Source organism: Macrobrachium nipponense, chromosome 1 (assembly GCF_015104395.2).
Source record: "Macrobrachium nipponense isolate FS-2020 chromosome 1, ASM1510439v2, whole genome shotgun sequence".
NCBI lineage: Eukaryota > Metazoa > Arthropoda > Malacostraca > Decapoda > Palaemonidae > Macrobrachium > Macrobrachium nipponense.
This window is the reverse complement of record NC_087200.1, coordinates 175292374-175311689: the sequence shown is the minus strand read 5'-3', so window position 1 is coordinate 175311689 and position 19316 is coordinate 175292374. Positions and strand designations below refer to the sequence as shown.

General features: G+C 36.7%; 2 protein-coding genes across 3 annotated transcripts in view; both read right to left on the bottom strand.

Moving 5' to 3' along the window:
• LOC135219866 (UDP-glycosyltransferase UGT5-like) overlaps positions 1-18571 on the bottom strand; it is a 38755-nt gene extending 20184 nt beyond the window's left edge. The window contains exon 1 of one of the 2 annotated variants that reach the window (XM_064256990.1): positions 18500-18571. In XM_064256990.1, coding sequence (XP_064113060.1) covers positions 18500-18556 — 57 coding nt within the window. In that variant the 5' untranslated portion in view covers positions 18557-18571. Of the gene's footprint in view, positions 1-18334; positions 18426-18499 lie in introns of those variants that run through there. The other variant, XM_064256998.1, reaches the window with a different exon arrangement.
• LOC135219867 (uncharacterized) lies at positions 1424-18473 on the bottom strand. The gene is made up of 5 exons (XM_064256999.1): positions 18346-18473; positions 16708-16878; positions 16024-16279; positions 5608-5838; positions 1424-1675 (listed from the first exon to the last, which is right to left on the bottom strand). The coding sequence occupies exons 3-5, from the start codon at positions 16186-16188 to the stop codon at positions 1562-1564; spliced, it is 510 nt and encodes a 169-aa protein (XP_064113069.1). The 5' UTR covers positions 16189-16279; positions 16708-16878; positions 18346-18473; the 3' UTR covers positions 1424-1561.
• Positions 18572-19316: the final 745 nt, after the last annotated feature.

The window sequence follows — 19316 nt, the reverse complement described above, 5'->3', positions numbered from 1 at the left end:
GTGGATATTAGAGTTAAATGTTATCATTTCTCAAAGGATCTCATTGTTGCCATGTTGGCTTTGGTGTACTTAGCCGCTACTACTCCCAGTTTCGCATACGGATCATACGGACACGGCCATTATACACCCTACGGACACGGACACGGTTCTTATGGATACGGACATGCCGGATACGGGTAAACTAGAATAAATTCCTTCCTAATTTTTAGCTCTCTCTCTCTCTCTCTCTCTCTTTTAAGATATCAGATTCTTTGTGAATGGAAAGCCGTATTCTCTTTATTTACAATGAAATCGTTTAGTTATTTTTTATCATTTAATTAAATGTTTATTTTCAGGTCGTTCTACGACCACGGGCACTATTAATTAAGAATGTACACTGAATAGGTCTAGGATAGTTCACCCTTCCATACAGCAATTTCTCTTCCTCTTTATATTATTTAGCACTAGACAGAACCCAGGAAATTTAATGTTTAATAAAGAAATTCTTGTTTGAGCAACTCTTCATTTGGTTAATTGTATTAATTCGGATGATTTTTAATAAATCGTAGTTTTATAACGACATAGCATCTAATTTTGATACTGACTTGTCTTATAAGATAGAAATATAATACAACTTGTGTATTTTGGCTTACTCAGGGAGTAAGCCTACAAACGACTTTGTTATTTTGTTGTTCTTGTTGGGGGGTTAGGAGAGTTCTATGGAAGAGCATAAAAAGGTCTGAAAAAGATGTTTCGCATAAAGTTCAAGAGATAAGAATTTTAGGATAGGATATTATGATTCATTTATTAGAATGAAAATTTAAGAGGTAAATAATGCGCATGTTAAACAGTATACAGAAATTTGTTTGTTTTAAGAATAAACGCCTCAGTTTTTTTTATCAACAGTCTATCAATCAGAAATGTCATTATCTGAATACTGGATATATCAAACATTATATGTATAGTTTATGTAATGAGAAATCCCTCATTATAGGCTACATTTTTCTTCTGCTTTTATCATAAAGGTTTCTGGTACATCTTAAGTCTCCTTGATACAACATCATCCTTAAGGAAAACAGTATCGAGGCTATGCCAAGCACGAAGACACCTTGAGCCAGCCACCGGGGTAACTTTATTAGATGAACTTAACTCTTTAGCTGTAACTGATAATGTTGATGACACCAGTTTGCAGTTAAGCAGGTGTAAAAGAGAAAGAAGTAAAATGATACAGAGATATGAATCTTTAAAATTTTTCTGTGGCTGTTATGGTACTGTATACTAGATATAGTACTTTAATTTGGGTATACTATCGAGCTGACCAACGCACTTTCGAGTGAACAATGTTTTCATCGTATACATAACCCATTTTTATATCATTACATAACACAAACGTTTGTCTCTACATTACTGATTCTTCTTTTTAGCAGTCTTCGCTTTGCTTTTAGTAAATACCGCCCGTAGCATCTTCTTGACGATCCAGCGGACGACCAGGAGAACTGTGACCACAATCAAGAAGAAGAGCGCCAAGACATCCAGCAGGAGATATTCCACCCAAGAGAGACTGGCTCCGGGGGACCTCAGTCTAGGTGCTCCCTTGTGCCTGACGACGTACTCCGTCCAAAAGATGGCCCTCTCCAGGGGGGGATTCAGCTGATCCTTCAGGCAACGGGATACTGAAGATATAGTTTCCGAATACCTGAATAAAATGAATTGAAAATTAACGCCTTATACTGTACGGGAGACTGAAGCATAGGTCTATTTAAAACAATAGACCAATCTAATGCAAATAATAGGCTGAATACACAAATTAATGGTACACAGAGAAAAGACTTAATTGCAAAAATGTTGAGTCTTTTCGTTTTCAGAACTACATATGAAGGTTTTGCCGAACTTTCCATAATACTTCTACTTCTGCTCTTAAATATTCTAGTTAGCTTTTTCGGGGAGAAAGATAATAATAGTTTCAATCAACTGCAGTCCATGCACAGAGTATTTAATTTCTAACACACTTAATTTTTGTATATATATATATATATATATATATATATATATATATATATATATATATATATATATATATATATTGTGTGTGTGTTGAAGAAAGGATGTTCATGAAAAATACACAAACTATCGCAGGGTTTGCCTCATTCAATACATAATCAGGACATCATTTGCTAAGTCGTAGAAAGCTGGTTCTGAATCGCATGGGAGAGAGAGAGAGATAGAGATAGAGAGAGAGAGAAGAGAGAGAGAGAGAGGTTACCTCGGGTCTCGATGATTTCCCGGACCGACTCCATAATCTCCTCCACAGTTAGCTCCTCCCAGACGAGCCATAGGCCGAACCCAGATGTCTGGGCCTTGATGCCGTTCTTTTCTTGGTCCCCGAATATCGGAAGGACCAGGACGGGTTTGCCGTGGTAGCAGGACTCCTGCAGGCTCAGCAGACCTCCGTGGGTGATGAATAACTTCACGTTGGGGTGAGCTTAAAAGAAAGAGAGAGAGAGAGAGAGAGAGAGGAAGGGGTTAAAGACCAGTGCTCTTTTTTGTCTTCTTCATCTTTTTTTTTTCAGGTGCAGTGTTCCACAAAAATAGCGTGAATTGCATAACAGTTTTAAATCAATTCTGAATTGGAAGAATCTTTGCAAGAAATAAGTTTGTTTTGGGTGTTTTCGGTAGGAAAAGTGTGTTTATATTAGGGGAAATATTCTCAGATTATTGTTCAATAAAACAGCAAAGCACCAATTAAGCCTTAACTGTCAACGGAAACATCAAAACCAAAGGTAAACCACATCACACATCTAGTTCTATATTTTCAACGGTTTTGCCATTAGTAGTGACCTATTAAGGGAGACGGTCAAATAAACATTCCCACTGCACTATGAGCTCCTCATGTTATCAAGCCCCAGTAATTACTGACTGACTAACTGGTGAATTTAGGCTGTCATGTCAAGCCCTGGGCCACTGTAGCCCCTACAGCGCTTAAATCAGTGAAAGAAGGCTGTTAAACTTTTTGGGCAGCGAGACAAAGACCTCCACCAAGTGTCTGAAGGTAGAACTGAGGGAGAACCCCAATAGTGGCAATAAGAAGTTGGAGAGGTTGAACAGCAAGACTGTGGAAAAGAAAAGGGAATGGAAGTAAAGTAAAAATTTAAACAGTGGGCATAGCTAGGAGCGAATAGAGCTGCAAACACCCATAGTAATGGCCTACAGGTCACCATTTGAGGTGCACTGACGTCATACCCTCCTACGGGGGACCCAAGTAACGATAAAAGACAGACTAACACCTAGTACTACCTAGGATATCCTGCTGGGGGAGCCACTTCTTGATCATGACGTTGTCCGAAACGCCCTCGATGTCCCTCTCGAACTTCCACAGAATCCTGTGGTTTAATCTCTTAAAGGCCTCGACCAGCATGTCCCTGTACTTCGAGGGCATCGAGTCTCCTCGGGCAACGGAGCCTAGGCTGAAGTAGTATGGCTTCCTTCAGGGCCCTGACCCCATCGAGCCAGGATTTGATGTCCTGCAGAGGAATAGACCTGTAAAGTAAGCAAGTATGTTAGAAGACGAAGAAGATATGACAAACAAAGTTCATTACCAAATAAATTATTGAACAATAGTCCAGAAGAAAAAAAAAAAGAAAGAAAACCAGAAGATCTACCTCAGCTTGTCAGGTCAGTTGAAAGTTAAGAGATACCTCGGCGCAGAGTAATGTATGACTTTGTAGGCTAAAAAATAAAGCAATCCATGTTTTCAATTATTTAGTCACAAACTAACTAATGCATGGACGCACTTCTGTGAATTACACGTTTTTATTCAAAGAGAAGAGGTTTTTCTATTCAACATCAAAAAATATTAGCTGAACAGAGCTAAGATATGTTTGAAATGGCTTAGGTTTTGATACTTCTGCACGAGAAGTGAAACATATCTGGTTTTGTAGACTAATTTCCTTTTCATGTTCTTTAGATTAAAAAAAATATATTATTAAATTCTATCATCCTAAGATTTAAAAATTCAAGGGTTCTAAGATTTTAATACATTCCAGATTGATCAAACTCTGCAATCATAAAATGATGAACTTTAGTATTATGAAATTCCAAAATTAAATAAATAAATAAGTAAAACTCACAATTATACAAGTATATGATTAAAAAACTTTAGGCTTATTGAATTTAAAATATTACAACCCTAGCATTCCATCATAATTCTGCAGTACGAAACCATAGACCTACAGAATTCAAAACTTTTGGATGCTATAATTTCAAGGCTTGTGACTGAATGTGAGCCTCACCTCTGGCAAGGGCTTCGCCGGTCGGCAGTGTAAGCCCCCAACCTCGATCTGTGACGGCAGGAGGGGCACCGGCATGTCCATCGAGAAGTGAGAATTCAGAAGCGTGAGAGACTGGTTCCTTTCGATGTCCAAAAGGGGAGGGAGGTCAGGGAACTGGGCTGAGATCTTTTGAGGGCGTAAAGATAGAAATATGAGTTTTAATCTAATGACTTCTGAAGATGCGAGACTGTTTCCATGTCAGGTTGATCGACAAATGAAGACGCAACCAGTTATAAATGAATTAAACTGAGACACGCGAAGCTTCAGTCCCAAAGATTTGTCTCTTATCAACCTAACTCAGAAGGTGTTTGTCTCTCGGTGGTCTCGGTTAGGCTGATGTTAGTCTTTTCGGTGACAGAAAAATATGGAAAGGAAGTAAATGAGATTCATTCGACTAACTTTTAAAGAGTCGAAGTCATTCCCATTTTTTATCAACATAATTAAGACATAGGCTGTAATAGACGAATTGCTTCCAGTCAGCCTAGTCTCATGGTATGTCAAGTTGATGTTGGTCTTCATGAAATATGATGACTGATGTGTAAAACTGTGAAAAATATATGAAGACCTGCCTGCCCTTAAAATATAAGTATTAATGTACATTACCGTTTTAGAAAATGAGAGAGAGAGAAAGTACACACACACACACACACACACACACACACACACACACACATATATATATATATATATATATATATATATATATATATAAAGGCATTAGCCACGAAGGAAAGTGAAACACTGGAGTAGTTCCAAGATCTTTTGACTCAACATCCTTTACTAAGCAGTCTGACTGACATATATGAGCCACTGAGAGGAAATGTATGCCAGTCAAGTCTGATTAGTGAAGGACGTTCAGTCGAAAGATCTTGTAGCTACTCCAGTGTTTCACTTTCTTTCGTGGCTAATACCTTTATTTATGCGTTTATCACGTTCTAACCTTTCGTGATTCAGTTACACACACACACACACACACATATATGTATATATATATATATATATATATATATATATATATATATATATATATATATATATATATATATATATATATATGAAGCTTGCAGTACTTTGAATGCTGTGATACAGACAAACATTAACTAGATATTGGTATATCTTGCAAATCTTGTCATGACAAAAAAAAGGAAAAAAAAAATACAATCTACCAATATTTGAAGTCAACCATTCCAAGACGAAAAGAGGTACACATACATATATGCGTGCATGATCACACATGTATATTTATGTATTGTGTGCCTACTTAAAACGTAGTTTTGTCCTGACGCACGAGATTACCGACCTCTTTCTGTACAGAAGGAACAATCTGCCAGAGTCTCCAATGGATGGCGGAGTATATGTGCAGGAAAGTGTTTTTAAGGCGCCCAAAGACGGTATCCAAGCTCGTTGGCAGCAAGAAATTGGGCACGTAAGCTGGGTTGAGGACGTTGCCCAGGACGGCACTTTGCCTGAAGTCCATGCCCGGTGTGGCAATAGTCATGAAGGGTAGCTCATAGGCGAAGGGATACACTGCCTGGAATTCAGTTACAAGAGGACATTACATCTTACCAAGATTCAGGGACTCGGGAGTATATCTTAGAGCCTGTATTGAACACTATTTAGTCTCATAATGGCTTAAGAATTCTTACAAAGTCTTACTTGATAATTTCAGGGCTGCTGGTACAATTGTAAGTGTTTACATAATAAAATATGGAATGTAGGCCATACATATAAAAGATTGCTTGCAGGAATGTGATCAGACTAGAGACGCTAAAGATGACGTATACAATAAGTATGTAGGCTAAGATAACATGCCGTCACCTGTAGTCAATCAATTGTTTATAAACATTAGTCCAAGCTCCCTGCTTGAGACAACTACCCCGACCTATAATTTCAAACGGCCTACGTGATCTGTAGCGTGTCTCATTTTGATTGTGTTCGTATGAAACTATGTCATTTGTATGTATGTTCATATGGTTCGAACTACTGTCTGTTCCTTCATAACTTGTAACAGAGATGGTAGACAAGCAGAACAGAGTTAGCTATCGTCATTAGAAGACCTGTACCTCTTTACCTAAGCTTTATCATGTAGAGGAATAGGATTAGCCATCATCATTGGCAGAAGCGATCAAGCTATCGTTATTAGAAGACTTGTACAATCATACCTGATCTTCACCATGTAAACTTCAGAAGAATATATATCTATTTTTATACTTCGTGTTTTCTACAAGAACCTCCTCACCGAACCATGAGTTTAACACATCGTCGTAATAACCAACAAGATAATACCGACTTCGTAAGTGATCTACAAACCCCCAGACACTCCATTGAAGATGGAAGTGCAATACCAACCGACTTAGCGTAAGATTATCGCTAGTCTAACATTACCTCATAGGGCGCCTTATCATACAAGGCACAAGCCCTAATATTGGTGGCCAGCGTACCAGAAGAACTCTACAACGTCCTACGAAGAAAAACCAGAATAATAAATCATGTATCATAAGAAGTCAACGACGACGAAAGCAGCAGATTCTTCAAGCAACTTATTTTCATCGTTTAGTGAGCGACTTCAGAAAACAACAAGAACTCTTTAACGACGACGAAAGCAAGAGATTCTTCAAGCAACTTAGTATCATCGTTAGTGAATAACTTCAAGAAACAAAACCGACGTGTCCTTTTTCCTACGACAACGCAAGCTTCGTCTCTCATTAGAATCATTCAAGAAAACATCGTTAGTGAGCGTTTCCGGCACTCCAAGAAACAAACCGAACGCGTCTGCAGCATCGGATCTTTCAAGGGCTCGAATCATCGAAACAACGCGCACGGGTGAAACTGAAGCCAAACCAGGTCATCCGCTAAATAGAGAAGGAGGACCAAGGCCTGTGTTCGTTATCGGAACACCGTGACTTCCCACAAAAACAAGCTAAGTACAAATTTTTATTCATTTGGAGTAACTTTGAGTGTTTCCTTTGCAGGTCGAATTTCGTTATTCCTGTGGCTGAAGTTACGAGACATTCTTAATCTTACTTTTTTTACAGAAATTATCTACATCATTGAGATTTCGCTACTGCGAGTTTTTTTATCTTTGAGTGTCTGTTTCCAGAAGTTCTACTGAAATATCATAATCATATACTATGTTAATTTTATCATTTTGGGTGATTATTAATCCCTTACGTAACAAATCATATTAAACAGTGAATATGCGTTTACGCAGTGGACGTCTGTATTTATACAGATGCATGGATAGGGTCGTTAAGCACCGTAGTGATTTAAAAAACACACAAAAACAAGTGGAACACCCGTACAAATCTAGATAAATTAGAGGTAACACTATTTCGGGTCATGACAATAAATGCTCCTTTGCAAGTCCCGATCGCAGTTTTAGCCTTGAGTTTTTTGAGTTTATATAAAATATCGAACCTCAATGACTCAACTTAACTTTAAAAATATGGCTGGATTGCAAGGAATAACATGTCTGTAAAAAAAACTTTCATCAGGCTAAATGCGCTGACCAGGATCCCTCACTATTTCAAATTTTAGCAAAGAATGAAGTACAAACAGTTAATATGGAATGCAGTAGTGATAACTTGTCTTATTAGTAATCGCTCAGTTCCTAATAGTTCGTCATTCATTGCTTTATACGTAACCAGCAACATAATGCAAAACTAAAAACACAATACGTTGCCGATGGTAATAAAGAGAAGGATCCTAATTATTACAAAAAGAAATAGAAACAGTAGCCCGTTCAGAATCAAACAAGCAAACTCGGTGACTGTGGTCAACCTAGTCAAGCGGTCAAGGTTAGTCAAAAACTGCCGAAGTGTTCAAAGCATAGCAAATTCCACACAATAAGCAACTCTAGCAGAGTGGGGAAAAGCGATGTTTGGTTCATACATCCCAAATACCTTTTTAAAAATTAAAAAGGTAATTTCCCTATGCATCACAGCGACAGTATCAAGTAATCAGAAGGCAGGTTCTAGTAATTTTAATACATTGAAGTTTATAATAAATACTGGTGGATTAAGCCCAACTGTAGCGCTCCCGTAAAAATTAGAATATCTTGTTTTTATTTCTTTAGTACACGTAATATCCTGTATTTACGGACTCACCGTCTGTTGTTCGAACTTCCCTAATGAGAAGTCCGGATAAGCGAGCGCTTACAGATACCTCTATAGTTATAAAAAACATTATGATCTTGTATCAGTGTAATTGTAAGATCCATCTAGGGATATACAAAATATTATCTTACACCTGCAAAAATAAGGCTGTTATCAAATGAAAATCCTACCTTCAAACATATTAAAAACGTTTGAACAAAAATGAGACAGTTAATCAAATAATAACTTATATAAAGGAACTATACATTTGTCTCATAAATCGTAACATTGTTCAAATGACCCAACAGAATTCTCCCCACAACCGCAGTCGCACTTTGCACGCAAAATCTCGAGAAGCATGCACCCTCGAATGTCTTAGTGCGTGTAAAAAGACTTTGCTGGGAAATGAAATTTTAATCCTTCCCGACACTCTGAAATATAACGATTTCCGCGAACAAAGCCCTAGACACGGTTGACACAGCAACAAGTTAATCTAGTGATCCACAAACGTATACATATCGTGGATACGGAAGTTATAAATATCGCATTTTTTTTATTGTTGCTAATTTTTAATCCCGCCCAACCAGTCGTAGATGAATCTCTCTGATAATCTATCTAAAGTAATATCCGTAAAGTCATTCAAGCAGAGGTGATTCAGCAGAAATTTTTTTTTATCTTTTACCTGAATACCAGGAAGTTTCTCCACTAGCGAGTGATCTCTGGGAGAAAAACGGATGTCATTGAAAACAAAATACGGTTCTAAAGACAACATAAGCTATATACGTACCTTCGTGTAGAACCCCGATGTAATTTCATAATAGAGATAAATGACGAAGTTGAAATATGTTAGTAATAGGAGCCATTAGGAAATCAAATAGCCATATAATTTTCCCTCAAATGTCATGCCATAAAAGATCGGACTTGGCGTATCTGCGTAGATTTCTGTCGCTTAAACAAGGAAACGACTCCCGATAGTTTCCAGTGCCATGTAGCGACGACATCTTATCTCTGTTAGGTTAGAATAAATTTTTCACCAGCTTGGACTTACTTAAATGCTTTTACCAGATACCATTACCTAAGTGATTGTACCTCATACACCGTTTTCAGCACACTCAGGGGACATTATCAATTTTTACGTATGCCTCCGGCTTACGTTGCGCCCCCAATTACAATATAGTGTTTTGGAGACTTTTAGGGAATACCCTACATGCCTATTGGTTGGTCTTATAATCTTTTCTAATACCTTAGAAGTACATTCACATAAACTAGAGCTAGTGCTACAGAGACAAAGACAAATAATCTCAGAGTAAAATATCTAAATGTGAGTTTTAAAAAACCGAACATGTTTATCTAGGTTTTATGTGTCTAGTCAAGGTCTTAAAGTAGTCCATGGTAAGGTGCCGGCTATTCATAACTTTCCGGTACTTATTAACGTAAAAGGGGAATACAGCACTTTTGCGCTGTAGTGGGTATTACAATCGTATGCAAATATGTAACTCTTCAATCATGACAGCTCCTTTAACAGATCTTACGAAGAAGAGCGTAGATTGATTATGGTCATAAAAAGCATCAACAGGCGCTCGATATCTTAAAAGCGGAATAATGCGCTTACTAACTTAAATCCCTGATTTAAATAAGGAATTTTTTTTTTTATTGCAACAGACGCCTCAGACCAAGGGGTAGATGGGATACTACTTCAGCAATATGATAAACAGTTCTTTCCTATAGCTTTTTATTCACGTAAACTAAAGCCCTCTGAAAGTAAATATGCAGTAATAAAGCAAGGAAGGGCTAGGTATCTTTGTAACTCACTAGTACATTTTTAAGTTTCATAATCTATGGCTATCCTGATAAAGTCCTTACTGAACATGATCCTTTACCGAGTTTTTCAAAGGCTTTAATCACAGTCCAAAGGTAACTCGGTGACAAATGATCATTCAGGTCTTTTTGGAGCCAAGATAAGATATCTACCTGGGAAAGCAAATATCATAGCTGACGCATTATCCCGCAATCCCCGCACCATACAGCAAGAACCATTAATTAGACTAAAGATATAGAGACATCCGTGCCTATTGTTAAAACCGTATCTAAACAAGAAAATTCCTTAACCCAAGAGATCGCGACCATTGAATATCTGGGTTGGAGCGCAGAACTGTTACAAACTGAACAAAGCAAGTGTCAACAGCGATAAGCAAAACAATAAACACCAAACAATAAACACTTCGAACGGAAAACAGGGTCAGCGCTAAGCAAAAACAATAAACACTTCGAGCAGAAACCCTAAAGCAAAAGTATATTTAAAGTATGTGTATCAGAATTATGTAATCAAATGTAGTATTATATGTAAGGTCCGTGACAAGGAAAACCCGAAGAACACAGCAGGTGACTAACGACCAGGTAGTAGTAATAATCTCTTTCATACCAATCGTCCTAAACTGGTTGCATTCCGTCATCCAGGGTTCCCTACTATGTCACAGAAAGCCAAATCACTATTTTACTGGCCTACAATGCTTACAGATATAAAAGCACATAACTAATTGTAACACGTGTCATGAAAACAAGGGATACACTAAGAAACCTGTCAGTTTAGGAGCCTATCCTGTGGCAATCATCTTAAAGAAAAGGTATACGTAGAATTCTTAACAGAATTACGAGTCTGACAGAGGGAATAAACACTTCTTAGTGTCAATAGTTCCTTGACACGTTATATAGAATTAATAGCCGGCCTAAAAACAACACCGCAATTGAGTGCGTGTAGGAATATTTTTTGAGTGCTAAATCAGTAAACATGGATTCACACATGATAATCTGACTGGGGTGGTGTAAATCAATAATAATCTCCTTAACACGTTGTGTGAATTCCTTTCCTCATTAAGAAATAACCAATAATATATTTTATCACCCCGAGTCCCCCAACTCGGTTTTGGTCGAATAATATATAAATAATCCAAAAGTGGTCAATGTCTTACGAGTACAACTCGTGATATTGGATCCGACTGGATTTATAGCAGTTCTCGCGGTTTTAAATACCTTTATCATTCATATCTCGTATCTGTAGAAATGATACCGCAAGTAGCCTTATACGGTACGCCGCTAGAACACTTTTCCACATATTCAAGCCAACCATTAATTTATCAAATATATATAAAAAAAAAATATATAAATAAATAAATATAAAAAATAAGATAAATATGGATACAAGTGGAGTCAATATAATCACTCCGTAAGAAGTCGGAAGGGTTACAAATTATAATAAAAAAGGAATCACGATAAAATCAATAAGCAAAGCGTAAACCATAGATAATTAAATATCCAAATATATATGCGTAAGATTTGAACTCTAACTTAACGCTTTAGTAATGACAAATAAGCTCAAAGTTTCAACACATATCCAAAATCTACTGACATATTGTCTGTCCCGGTGATTTATATTCGTAGTCAATGAAAAAAAAAATTAAATAAATAAATAAATAAAATAAAATAATAATAAATAAAATAAAATAAAATAAAATAAAAGAGATTTTAAAGTCAGGAAGTCTAGAAGTGAAAATGTTATCTATGAAATAATCCTATATGAATCTTATACAGGGCTAATAATATATATAGAATTTGTATGGAAACCTTTTCATGTAGTTTGAATAAGGAATATTTAATTTAACATAATTACAATTATGCAGTTTTCCAACATGAAACTAATATATTGTTCAATTTTGGTACTGTTTTTTTTTCAGACATTCTTCTCATGTGGGTCGAGTATTACAAAAAAAAAAAAAAAAAAAAATTTATCCTAAAGTCGTATTTATACAGCAAGTAACGTAACTCTTAGCTGGCTGAGAGCAATCTCCTGCCAAGTGACGACGCCATCATTGCCGTATCAGCATTGATTCCTTTAACCTCAAATATCTGATTGCACAGGCTTCATCTGTGTGTCGTCTCTGCTTGCAAAACAGATTGACTGGAGAAAGGAATGCTTAGCCCGAACTTCTCATGGGCAAGGCAGACGTTAGGTACAATGTCTATCGGTATGCGCAATGCAACTTGCAATAATTTTAAAATTAATAAACAAAATAAGGAAATAGAATTTCTATAACATCAATGAATTAATTTTTTCTGAACCTCATAGACATTTAGAAGTATCACGATATGGATATGGATTATTTACTTGCAACATTAGCTTATTACAATCCAGGTAAATCACATTCATGGGAAAATGTCACATTTTCTTGAAAAACCCAAAGTTTATTTAGAAATTAGTTACATAGTGGGTTTTTTCGTTGCACCTCCTACCTATTAATAAAGTTTTTTAAAATTAACCTCAGAGGATGCGCACGAGAAAATTGAATATGAAACTTTTGTTAGGACACATAGAATCAGATTTTATCACAACTTAATTTCAGTTAGCATAGAGATATACAGAATCATGATTAATATTCTCTTTGACTCTTATGTTGCCTGGCAATCTTACAATAGCTCCGTTTTCCACTTCTTTGTCTAGTAATTTACTACCAGTAATATCGAATTTTCTTTGGGATTTGTATTGATATCTGTTTATTTGTTATAATTATGGATATTTTTACAGTCATCATAGACCTGGATAGGTTCACTCATTGTTAATGCCATGGATAAAAAAGTTTGTACAGCGGACTTTGAATTCCAAAATATCAGCGAATTCATGTGGGTTAAGTCTGGTCTAAATGGCTCTCTTCCCTCCCCTGTATTTGGATGTCGTCTGAATTTACTTTGCCCTTGTGACAAGTATAATTTCACTTGCAGGCTGATTAATGGAACCTGGTTACAGTATCCTGCAGTACGAGAATTTCACATCGCAACTTCAAAAAAATCGTTCGTCGCTGCGGACGACGGCAGTCGAGTAACAACCGCCTACAATGTGAAAGGAATAAGCACCATCATGGACTTCTTCGACCGACACAGTATCTCGTCGTTAATCTCGTTTTGATGCGGAAACGCTCCGGCGGCTGTGGAGATCGACTACAAAAGGGACATACTTCCGACAATTACGACCCGAAGGATATTCAACTCTACTTTGCTGGCGAAGGACTCGTGCTGGGGATGTTTTTTTTATTCATCGCGAACGTAATCGTGTAGCTTAGGATGCAGAGAATAAGTATGAGCGCAAAAATAGAACGTTGGACCCGCCCAGGCAAATTTTCCCCTGTTTTAACCCTGTGAAATAGCCGTTTCATTGGGCTATAGGTGGTTGTCTGGAACTGTGTAATGGACGAAAAGTTGTCGAATAACGCTAGTTAAAAGTGAAGTAGTATAACCTCGTCATGTATCCTATATATATAAAGTATCATGTATCCTATATATAATTGATCATAAATAACAGAGTCGAAATATATCTTTGCGTGTACGCAATAGGAATCTCTTATATAAATGATCATAAATAACAGAATCGAAATATATTTTTTGCGTGTACGCACTAGGAATCTATATATAAATGATCATAAATAACGGAATCGAAATATATCTTTGCGTGTACGCAATAGGAATCTATTTAAAGTGCACATATATTAATCATAATTATATGAATCCATATACATATGTATAAACAAATCAGGTAGCCTATAATCAATCTGTTACCTTTTATCTTACCAATATCTGCGGTTATTTATGAGTTAGTATATGAATTAATGAATCAGATATATAACATTTAGCATAAAAATCAACGAATCAATCAGCATAAACATTAATAGTTTTATCAATTCATATATGAAATTTTTTATCAGTTAAGATATGATTTTTATCATGTTAATCTTCATTCTATGCAATTATCAGAGTACATTAGTATTTTCTGTAGCATATGTATCTTAATGAGATGAAGTGAAAAACTGTATCATTATATATCCCGTGATCACTATTCTTTAGCAATATCATTGTTTTATATTTTATTACTTGAATTAATTCATGTACACCATGAATTTTTATTTACTTATATATATATATATATATATATATATATATATATATATATATATATATATATATATATATATATATATATTCACATAGTGTCTGTATCACATCCTATAAGTCAAGTGCAAGTCAAGTTTGAGTAATATTCAGTAGTTGGTTTTGGTAGCTGACCGAGCTGATGTAAGTGTTTACATAATAAAAATATGGAATGTTAGTCCATATATATAAAAAGAGTTGCTTGCAGGAATGTGATCAGACTAGAGACGCTAAAGATGACGTATACAATAAGTATGTAGGCTAAGATAACATGCCGTCACCTGTAGTCAATCAATTGTTTATAAACATTAGTCCAAGCTCCCTGCTTGAGACAACTACCCCCGACCTATAATTCAAACGGCCTACGTGATCTGTAGTTCGTGTCTCATTTTGATTGTGTGTTCGTATGAAACTATGTCATTTGTATGTATGTTCATGTTGTTCGAACTACTGTCTGTTCCTTCATAACTTGTAACAGAGATGGTAGACAAGCAGAACAGAGTTAGCTATCGTCATTAGAAGACCTGTACCTCTTTACCTAAGCTTTATCATGTAGAGGAATAGGATTAGCCATCATCATTGGCAGAAGCGATCAAGCTATCGTTATTAGAAGACTTGTACAATCATACCTGATCTTCACCATGTAAACTTCAGAAGAATATATATCTATTTTATACTTTGTGTTTTCTACAAGAACCTCCTCACCGAACCATGAGTTTAACACATCGTCGTAATAACCAACAAGATAATACCGACTTCGTAAGTGATCTACAAACCCCCAGACACTCCATTGAAGATGGAAGTGCCTGTTGATGGCAAGCTTATTGTAATTGTAATTGTAATTTACTTGAAAGTAATTAATTACACATTTTTGAGGTTATTGTTGTAACTGTAATTTGATTGAAATGTAATTAATTACACATTTTTAAGGTTATTGTAATTGTAATTCTTTATTATTTAATATTAACTTTAGTCATAATTGTAATTTGATAATACGACTAGAAATTATCATTTTAACTGTAATTGACATATAGCACAATGTAATTAGTCCAAGCCTGACTGACGGAAATTTATCTGCTAAACGGATGAAGACGTCATACTACAGATATGACGTCACCTGTAGGAATATTTCTTGGAAAGCAATGAAATTGTACAAATTTCCTCATGTTTTTTTTTATTATGTGGCACGAGGCACCATAAATTTTCGCTATGTTAAACAATGTCCAACAAAGTTAAAAAGATGGCCTTCCCGCTTTGACTACTGAAAGTTGACGAGCATGGTATAAATGGGGAGGAGTTTAGTGACGTCACTCATAGCTAACTAATCAGGACAAAGATGTTTTTAATTACGGCTCGTTGTTTATCGTTTTTTTTCAATCATTGTTAGCATCAGTACAAGGTGTGCAACAAAAAATCCAAACTTTTCCTTTAAGTTTACGAAGCTATTTTTATTTTAGCGAAACTTAAAAAACAAATAGGTAAAAATCATATTTTGGTTTGTGCTACCTTTCTCTAGATACCTTGCCATGCACTTATAAATTAAGTTTCACAATCAGCGGCAAATTGCGCCTCTCAAGCTACGCCTCACCGCTTGCTGTGTGTGGCCATACCAGAACCCATTTATCCTAACAGTAAGTGCCAGCACTCACCTCGTTAAACATGTGATCTGAGATGACAAGGTCGAATTCCTTCCTCCTGGCATAGAGTTCCTTCACTTGAGGCAAGTGGTAGATCTTCCGGGCGAATTTAGGCATTGCATCTATGAAGTGGTGAAATACTCCTTCTGGTTCCTTTCGGGTTTCGAACATGTTCATAGCGGAGAAGTCGAATACAGGCCAGGTTGTGGGCGATTTCGTGGATGCCCGGATGGACCAGGAGTTCGTTCGTGTTGCTCAGCATCTCGATCTATAAGGTAGATGGAATGACTGAGCGAGGGAGAGGATGAGTAATTCCACTGAACATTAGACCTATAGTCATGAAGTGGACACACAACTGAGTAGCCCCAAGGGGACCAAGTGGTTGTTTTGGTCTTTCTTCCAAACCAATGATTTGGTGAGGTATGATTTTGCAGATATTACTGTTACTATCCAGAGGTCCACATCAGGCCTCTTAACCATTCAACAACATACTTCTGGGTTGCCTTTAGTCAGGGGCCCCATGCTAGCATAAACCTATAGCTTAATCTAAACCAACCACCAAAACAGAATTACTTTGGAAGAGGAACAATGAAACCTATTTGATCCTGCCTGATCACAACGGATGGTAACGTTCAGTGGAATCACTTTTATGAACTGAAATTTACCATTAGAGGTAAAGTTTCTTTAGGCCTATACCTTGTGACCTCTCTCTGCTAAAGCCTTCGCTAGAGGAAGAAAAACATTCCGGTGGCTGTGACTGGAAAACTGGAAAGGACCATCAGGATTTTGTAGGACCTCTCTGGAGGCGGAAGTTCAACCCGAGGTCCACCTCAACACCAGCAGCAAGAACAGCAAGGATCTCATCTTCTGAAAGGAAAGAGGAGTAAGGTGTCAGTTTAAGATATGCAGTCTTTAATCAGTGTATATGAAAACTTATACACAGGTTAGCAGGAACACCCAGACGGAAGACAACCAGACATACACACTCATGTTCATGGTAATAGCCTCACCGTTATCATAGTTATGTTCGTGGGCGCATATTTTCCAAATCTTAATACATAATACATGGATAGTTTCCGGTATCATGCAGACAAACACTTTTGTCCCTTTGAACTACAAGGTTAATTCCTAAAACAGTATCAGCGCCTGCATATCTATTTTTCTGTATATATCCTTTCAAAGGTGTTTTCTTCTGAATTCACACATCGTAACACAGATATCCCGCTAGTTTATATCGGTACATCAATTTTTGTTCTTTCAATGACACATAAATTATGATTATTCATCATAATAATAATATTCATCTCGATCTCTGTCTAGCTTTTAAACAGGAGTGTGAAATGGTCGGCTGTAGTTCTGCATCGACCTTCATCGAGACAATTAGGGAACGTGTCGTTCTCTCTCTCTCTCTCTCTCTATCTCTCTCTCTCTCTCTCTCTCTCTCTCTCTCTTAGCGCATACACTCACACACCCACACAGTAGTGTCTGACAAGCAAGGTTACTATATTTTCTTTTCAAATCCCTCTCTTCTCTCTTGTATATTTTGATTGTGACAAATAGTGTACAACAAAAGAAATAATTAACTTTTTCTTGAATGTACATCACACCTTTGCTGTTTAATATATATATATATATATATATATATATATATATATATATATATATATATGTGTGTGTGTGTGTGTGTGTGTGTGTGTGTGTGTGTGTGTGTAGTCATTTCCTCTTCAAGTTCATACTCATTTGGCTTCTAGAGTGACTGCATCGACCATGAACCACTTTATAGGCCTAACGCAGACAGTAAGCGCAGTTCTTTGATTTCGGTGTTATAGCAGATTAAATTTTATGCGAGATGCCTTGATCATTTTGATGCTTATATTTTGTATGGTTAAACCAATGATCTTTAATCCATTTCAGGAGTTTACTGTTATCTTGTCGATATGTAAGTTCTTGTCGTTTTATTTCGTTCTTTAATTTTCTTTCGTTAGAGTCAATGCTCATCTAAATATCTTGGAGAGAAACTTTTTATCACCAAAATATGATGAAAATTCTTTTCTTTTTCTTCTTCCCACTTTAAAGTGAGCCTGTTACAAGTGCCTCTAACAGTTCCTGACTCAAACCCCCCACCTCTATTCTGGCCTGGGAATGATAAAAAGAATAAGCATAGCTGTGAATAATAATGATGATAATAATAATAATAATAACTCCCACATAAGTTTGCTGAGTTTAGAGCTTCATTTTTCACAGTACAGATAAAATCAAGCAAAACACGACGATAATTAATGTCTAACGTTCAACAGAAAAATAGACTAAACGTAATCATTACGATATACGAACACAGCGAGAATGTCGTTTCACTATGATAACGAAGAGACACCGAATGAAAGGGACGAGTACGAAAAATAACGCAGAGCCAATCAACGAAGCTGTGCTTGAACTGCGCTACACCCACTGTCTTACTATACCAAGCCACGACCCACAAGAGTGGTACCTGCAATTGAAGAGCCGTGAACGGCTGCCGGCGTTTGCTTGTTATCGCAACAATCATCAATTATCTCTGTTACCAGTGGCGGATTTAAAGGGGTGGGGCCACCTGGTCACGAGCCCGCCCCCACCTCCATGGATATGAATAGTGGAACATTGTTTTCTTTCAATAAATCATTATTATAGCAGTGGCGGCTCGTGGCTTATCTTTCATAGGGATGATGTTTCTTACATTTTTTAAAATTCCTTAATATCAACTGCATAAATACACACACACACACTTTCTCTTTCTCTCTCCTCTCTTTCTCTCAGAGGAAGGCAGCCGCTAATATTGATTAAGCTTTGACGAATTTCAAAACATTCTCCCTCCAACAGTGAGACTGACAATGGTTCGAGAGGGCAGTGGCGCTCCCGTCTATACGCGCCGGCTGGCTATACCTCTTAATCACCCTGCTGGCAAAATTAGAACTGAATGAGCACCGCAGTTCCAAATATTGTTTCAATTCATTTCTTTATATAAAAACAAGAAAATGGTAATAATCTTTTAAGGATTATTGATCATCTATACTTTAATTTCTCATATGTATATATTCACAATTTATGAATATATAAATGAAATGTATGTGGGGTGCTGCACTTCCACAATGCCTACGTATGACGAGCCGCCATGATCAAGTATCAAAGATTGCTTATTATTCTAACTGCAGCAACAGATGTAGTACAACAACAACACCTACTGCTACTACTTTGTAGCACTACTTTATATGTGTGCACATGTGTGTACCTACAATATTGCTTTATATATTTATATATATAGATGATTA

Bases quoted from the DNA above. Each gene is read 5' to 3' on its own strand.
- LOC135219867 (XM_064256999.1), bottom strand. From the start codon at position 16,188: ATGAACATGTTCGAAACCCGAAAGGAACCAGAAGGAGTATTTCACCAC. The intron at 5,839-16,023 runs GTGAGTGCTGGC...ACTGAATTCCAG, and splicing joins CAGATCACATGTTTAACGAG to GCAGTGTATCCCTTCGCCTA. The intron at 1,676-5,607 runs GTCGGTAATCTC...CATTTTATTCAG, and splicing joins TTCCTTCTGTACAGAAAGAG to GTATTCGGAAACTATATCTT.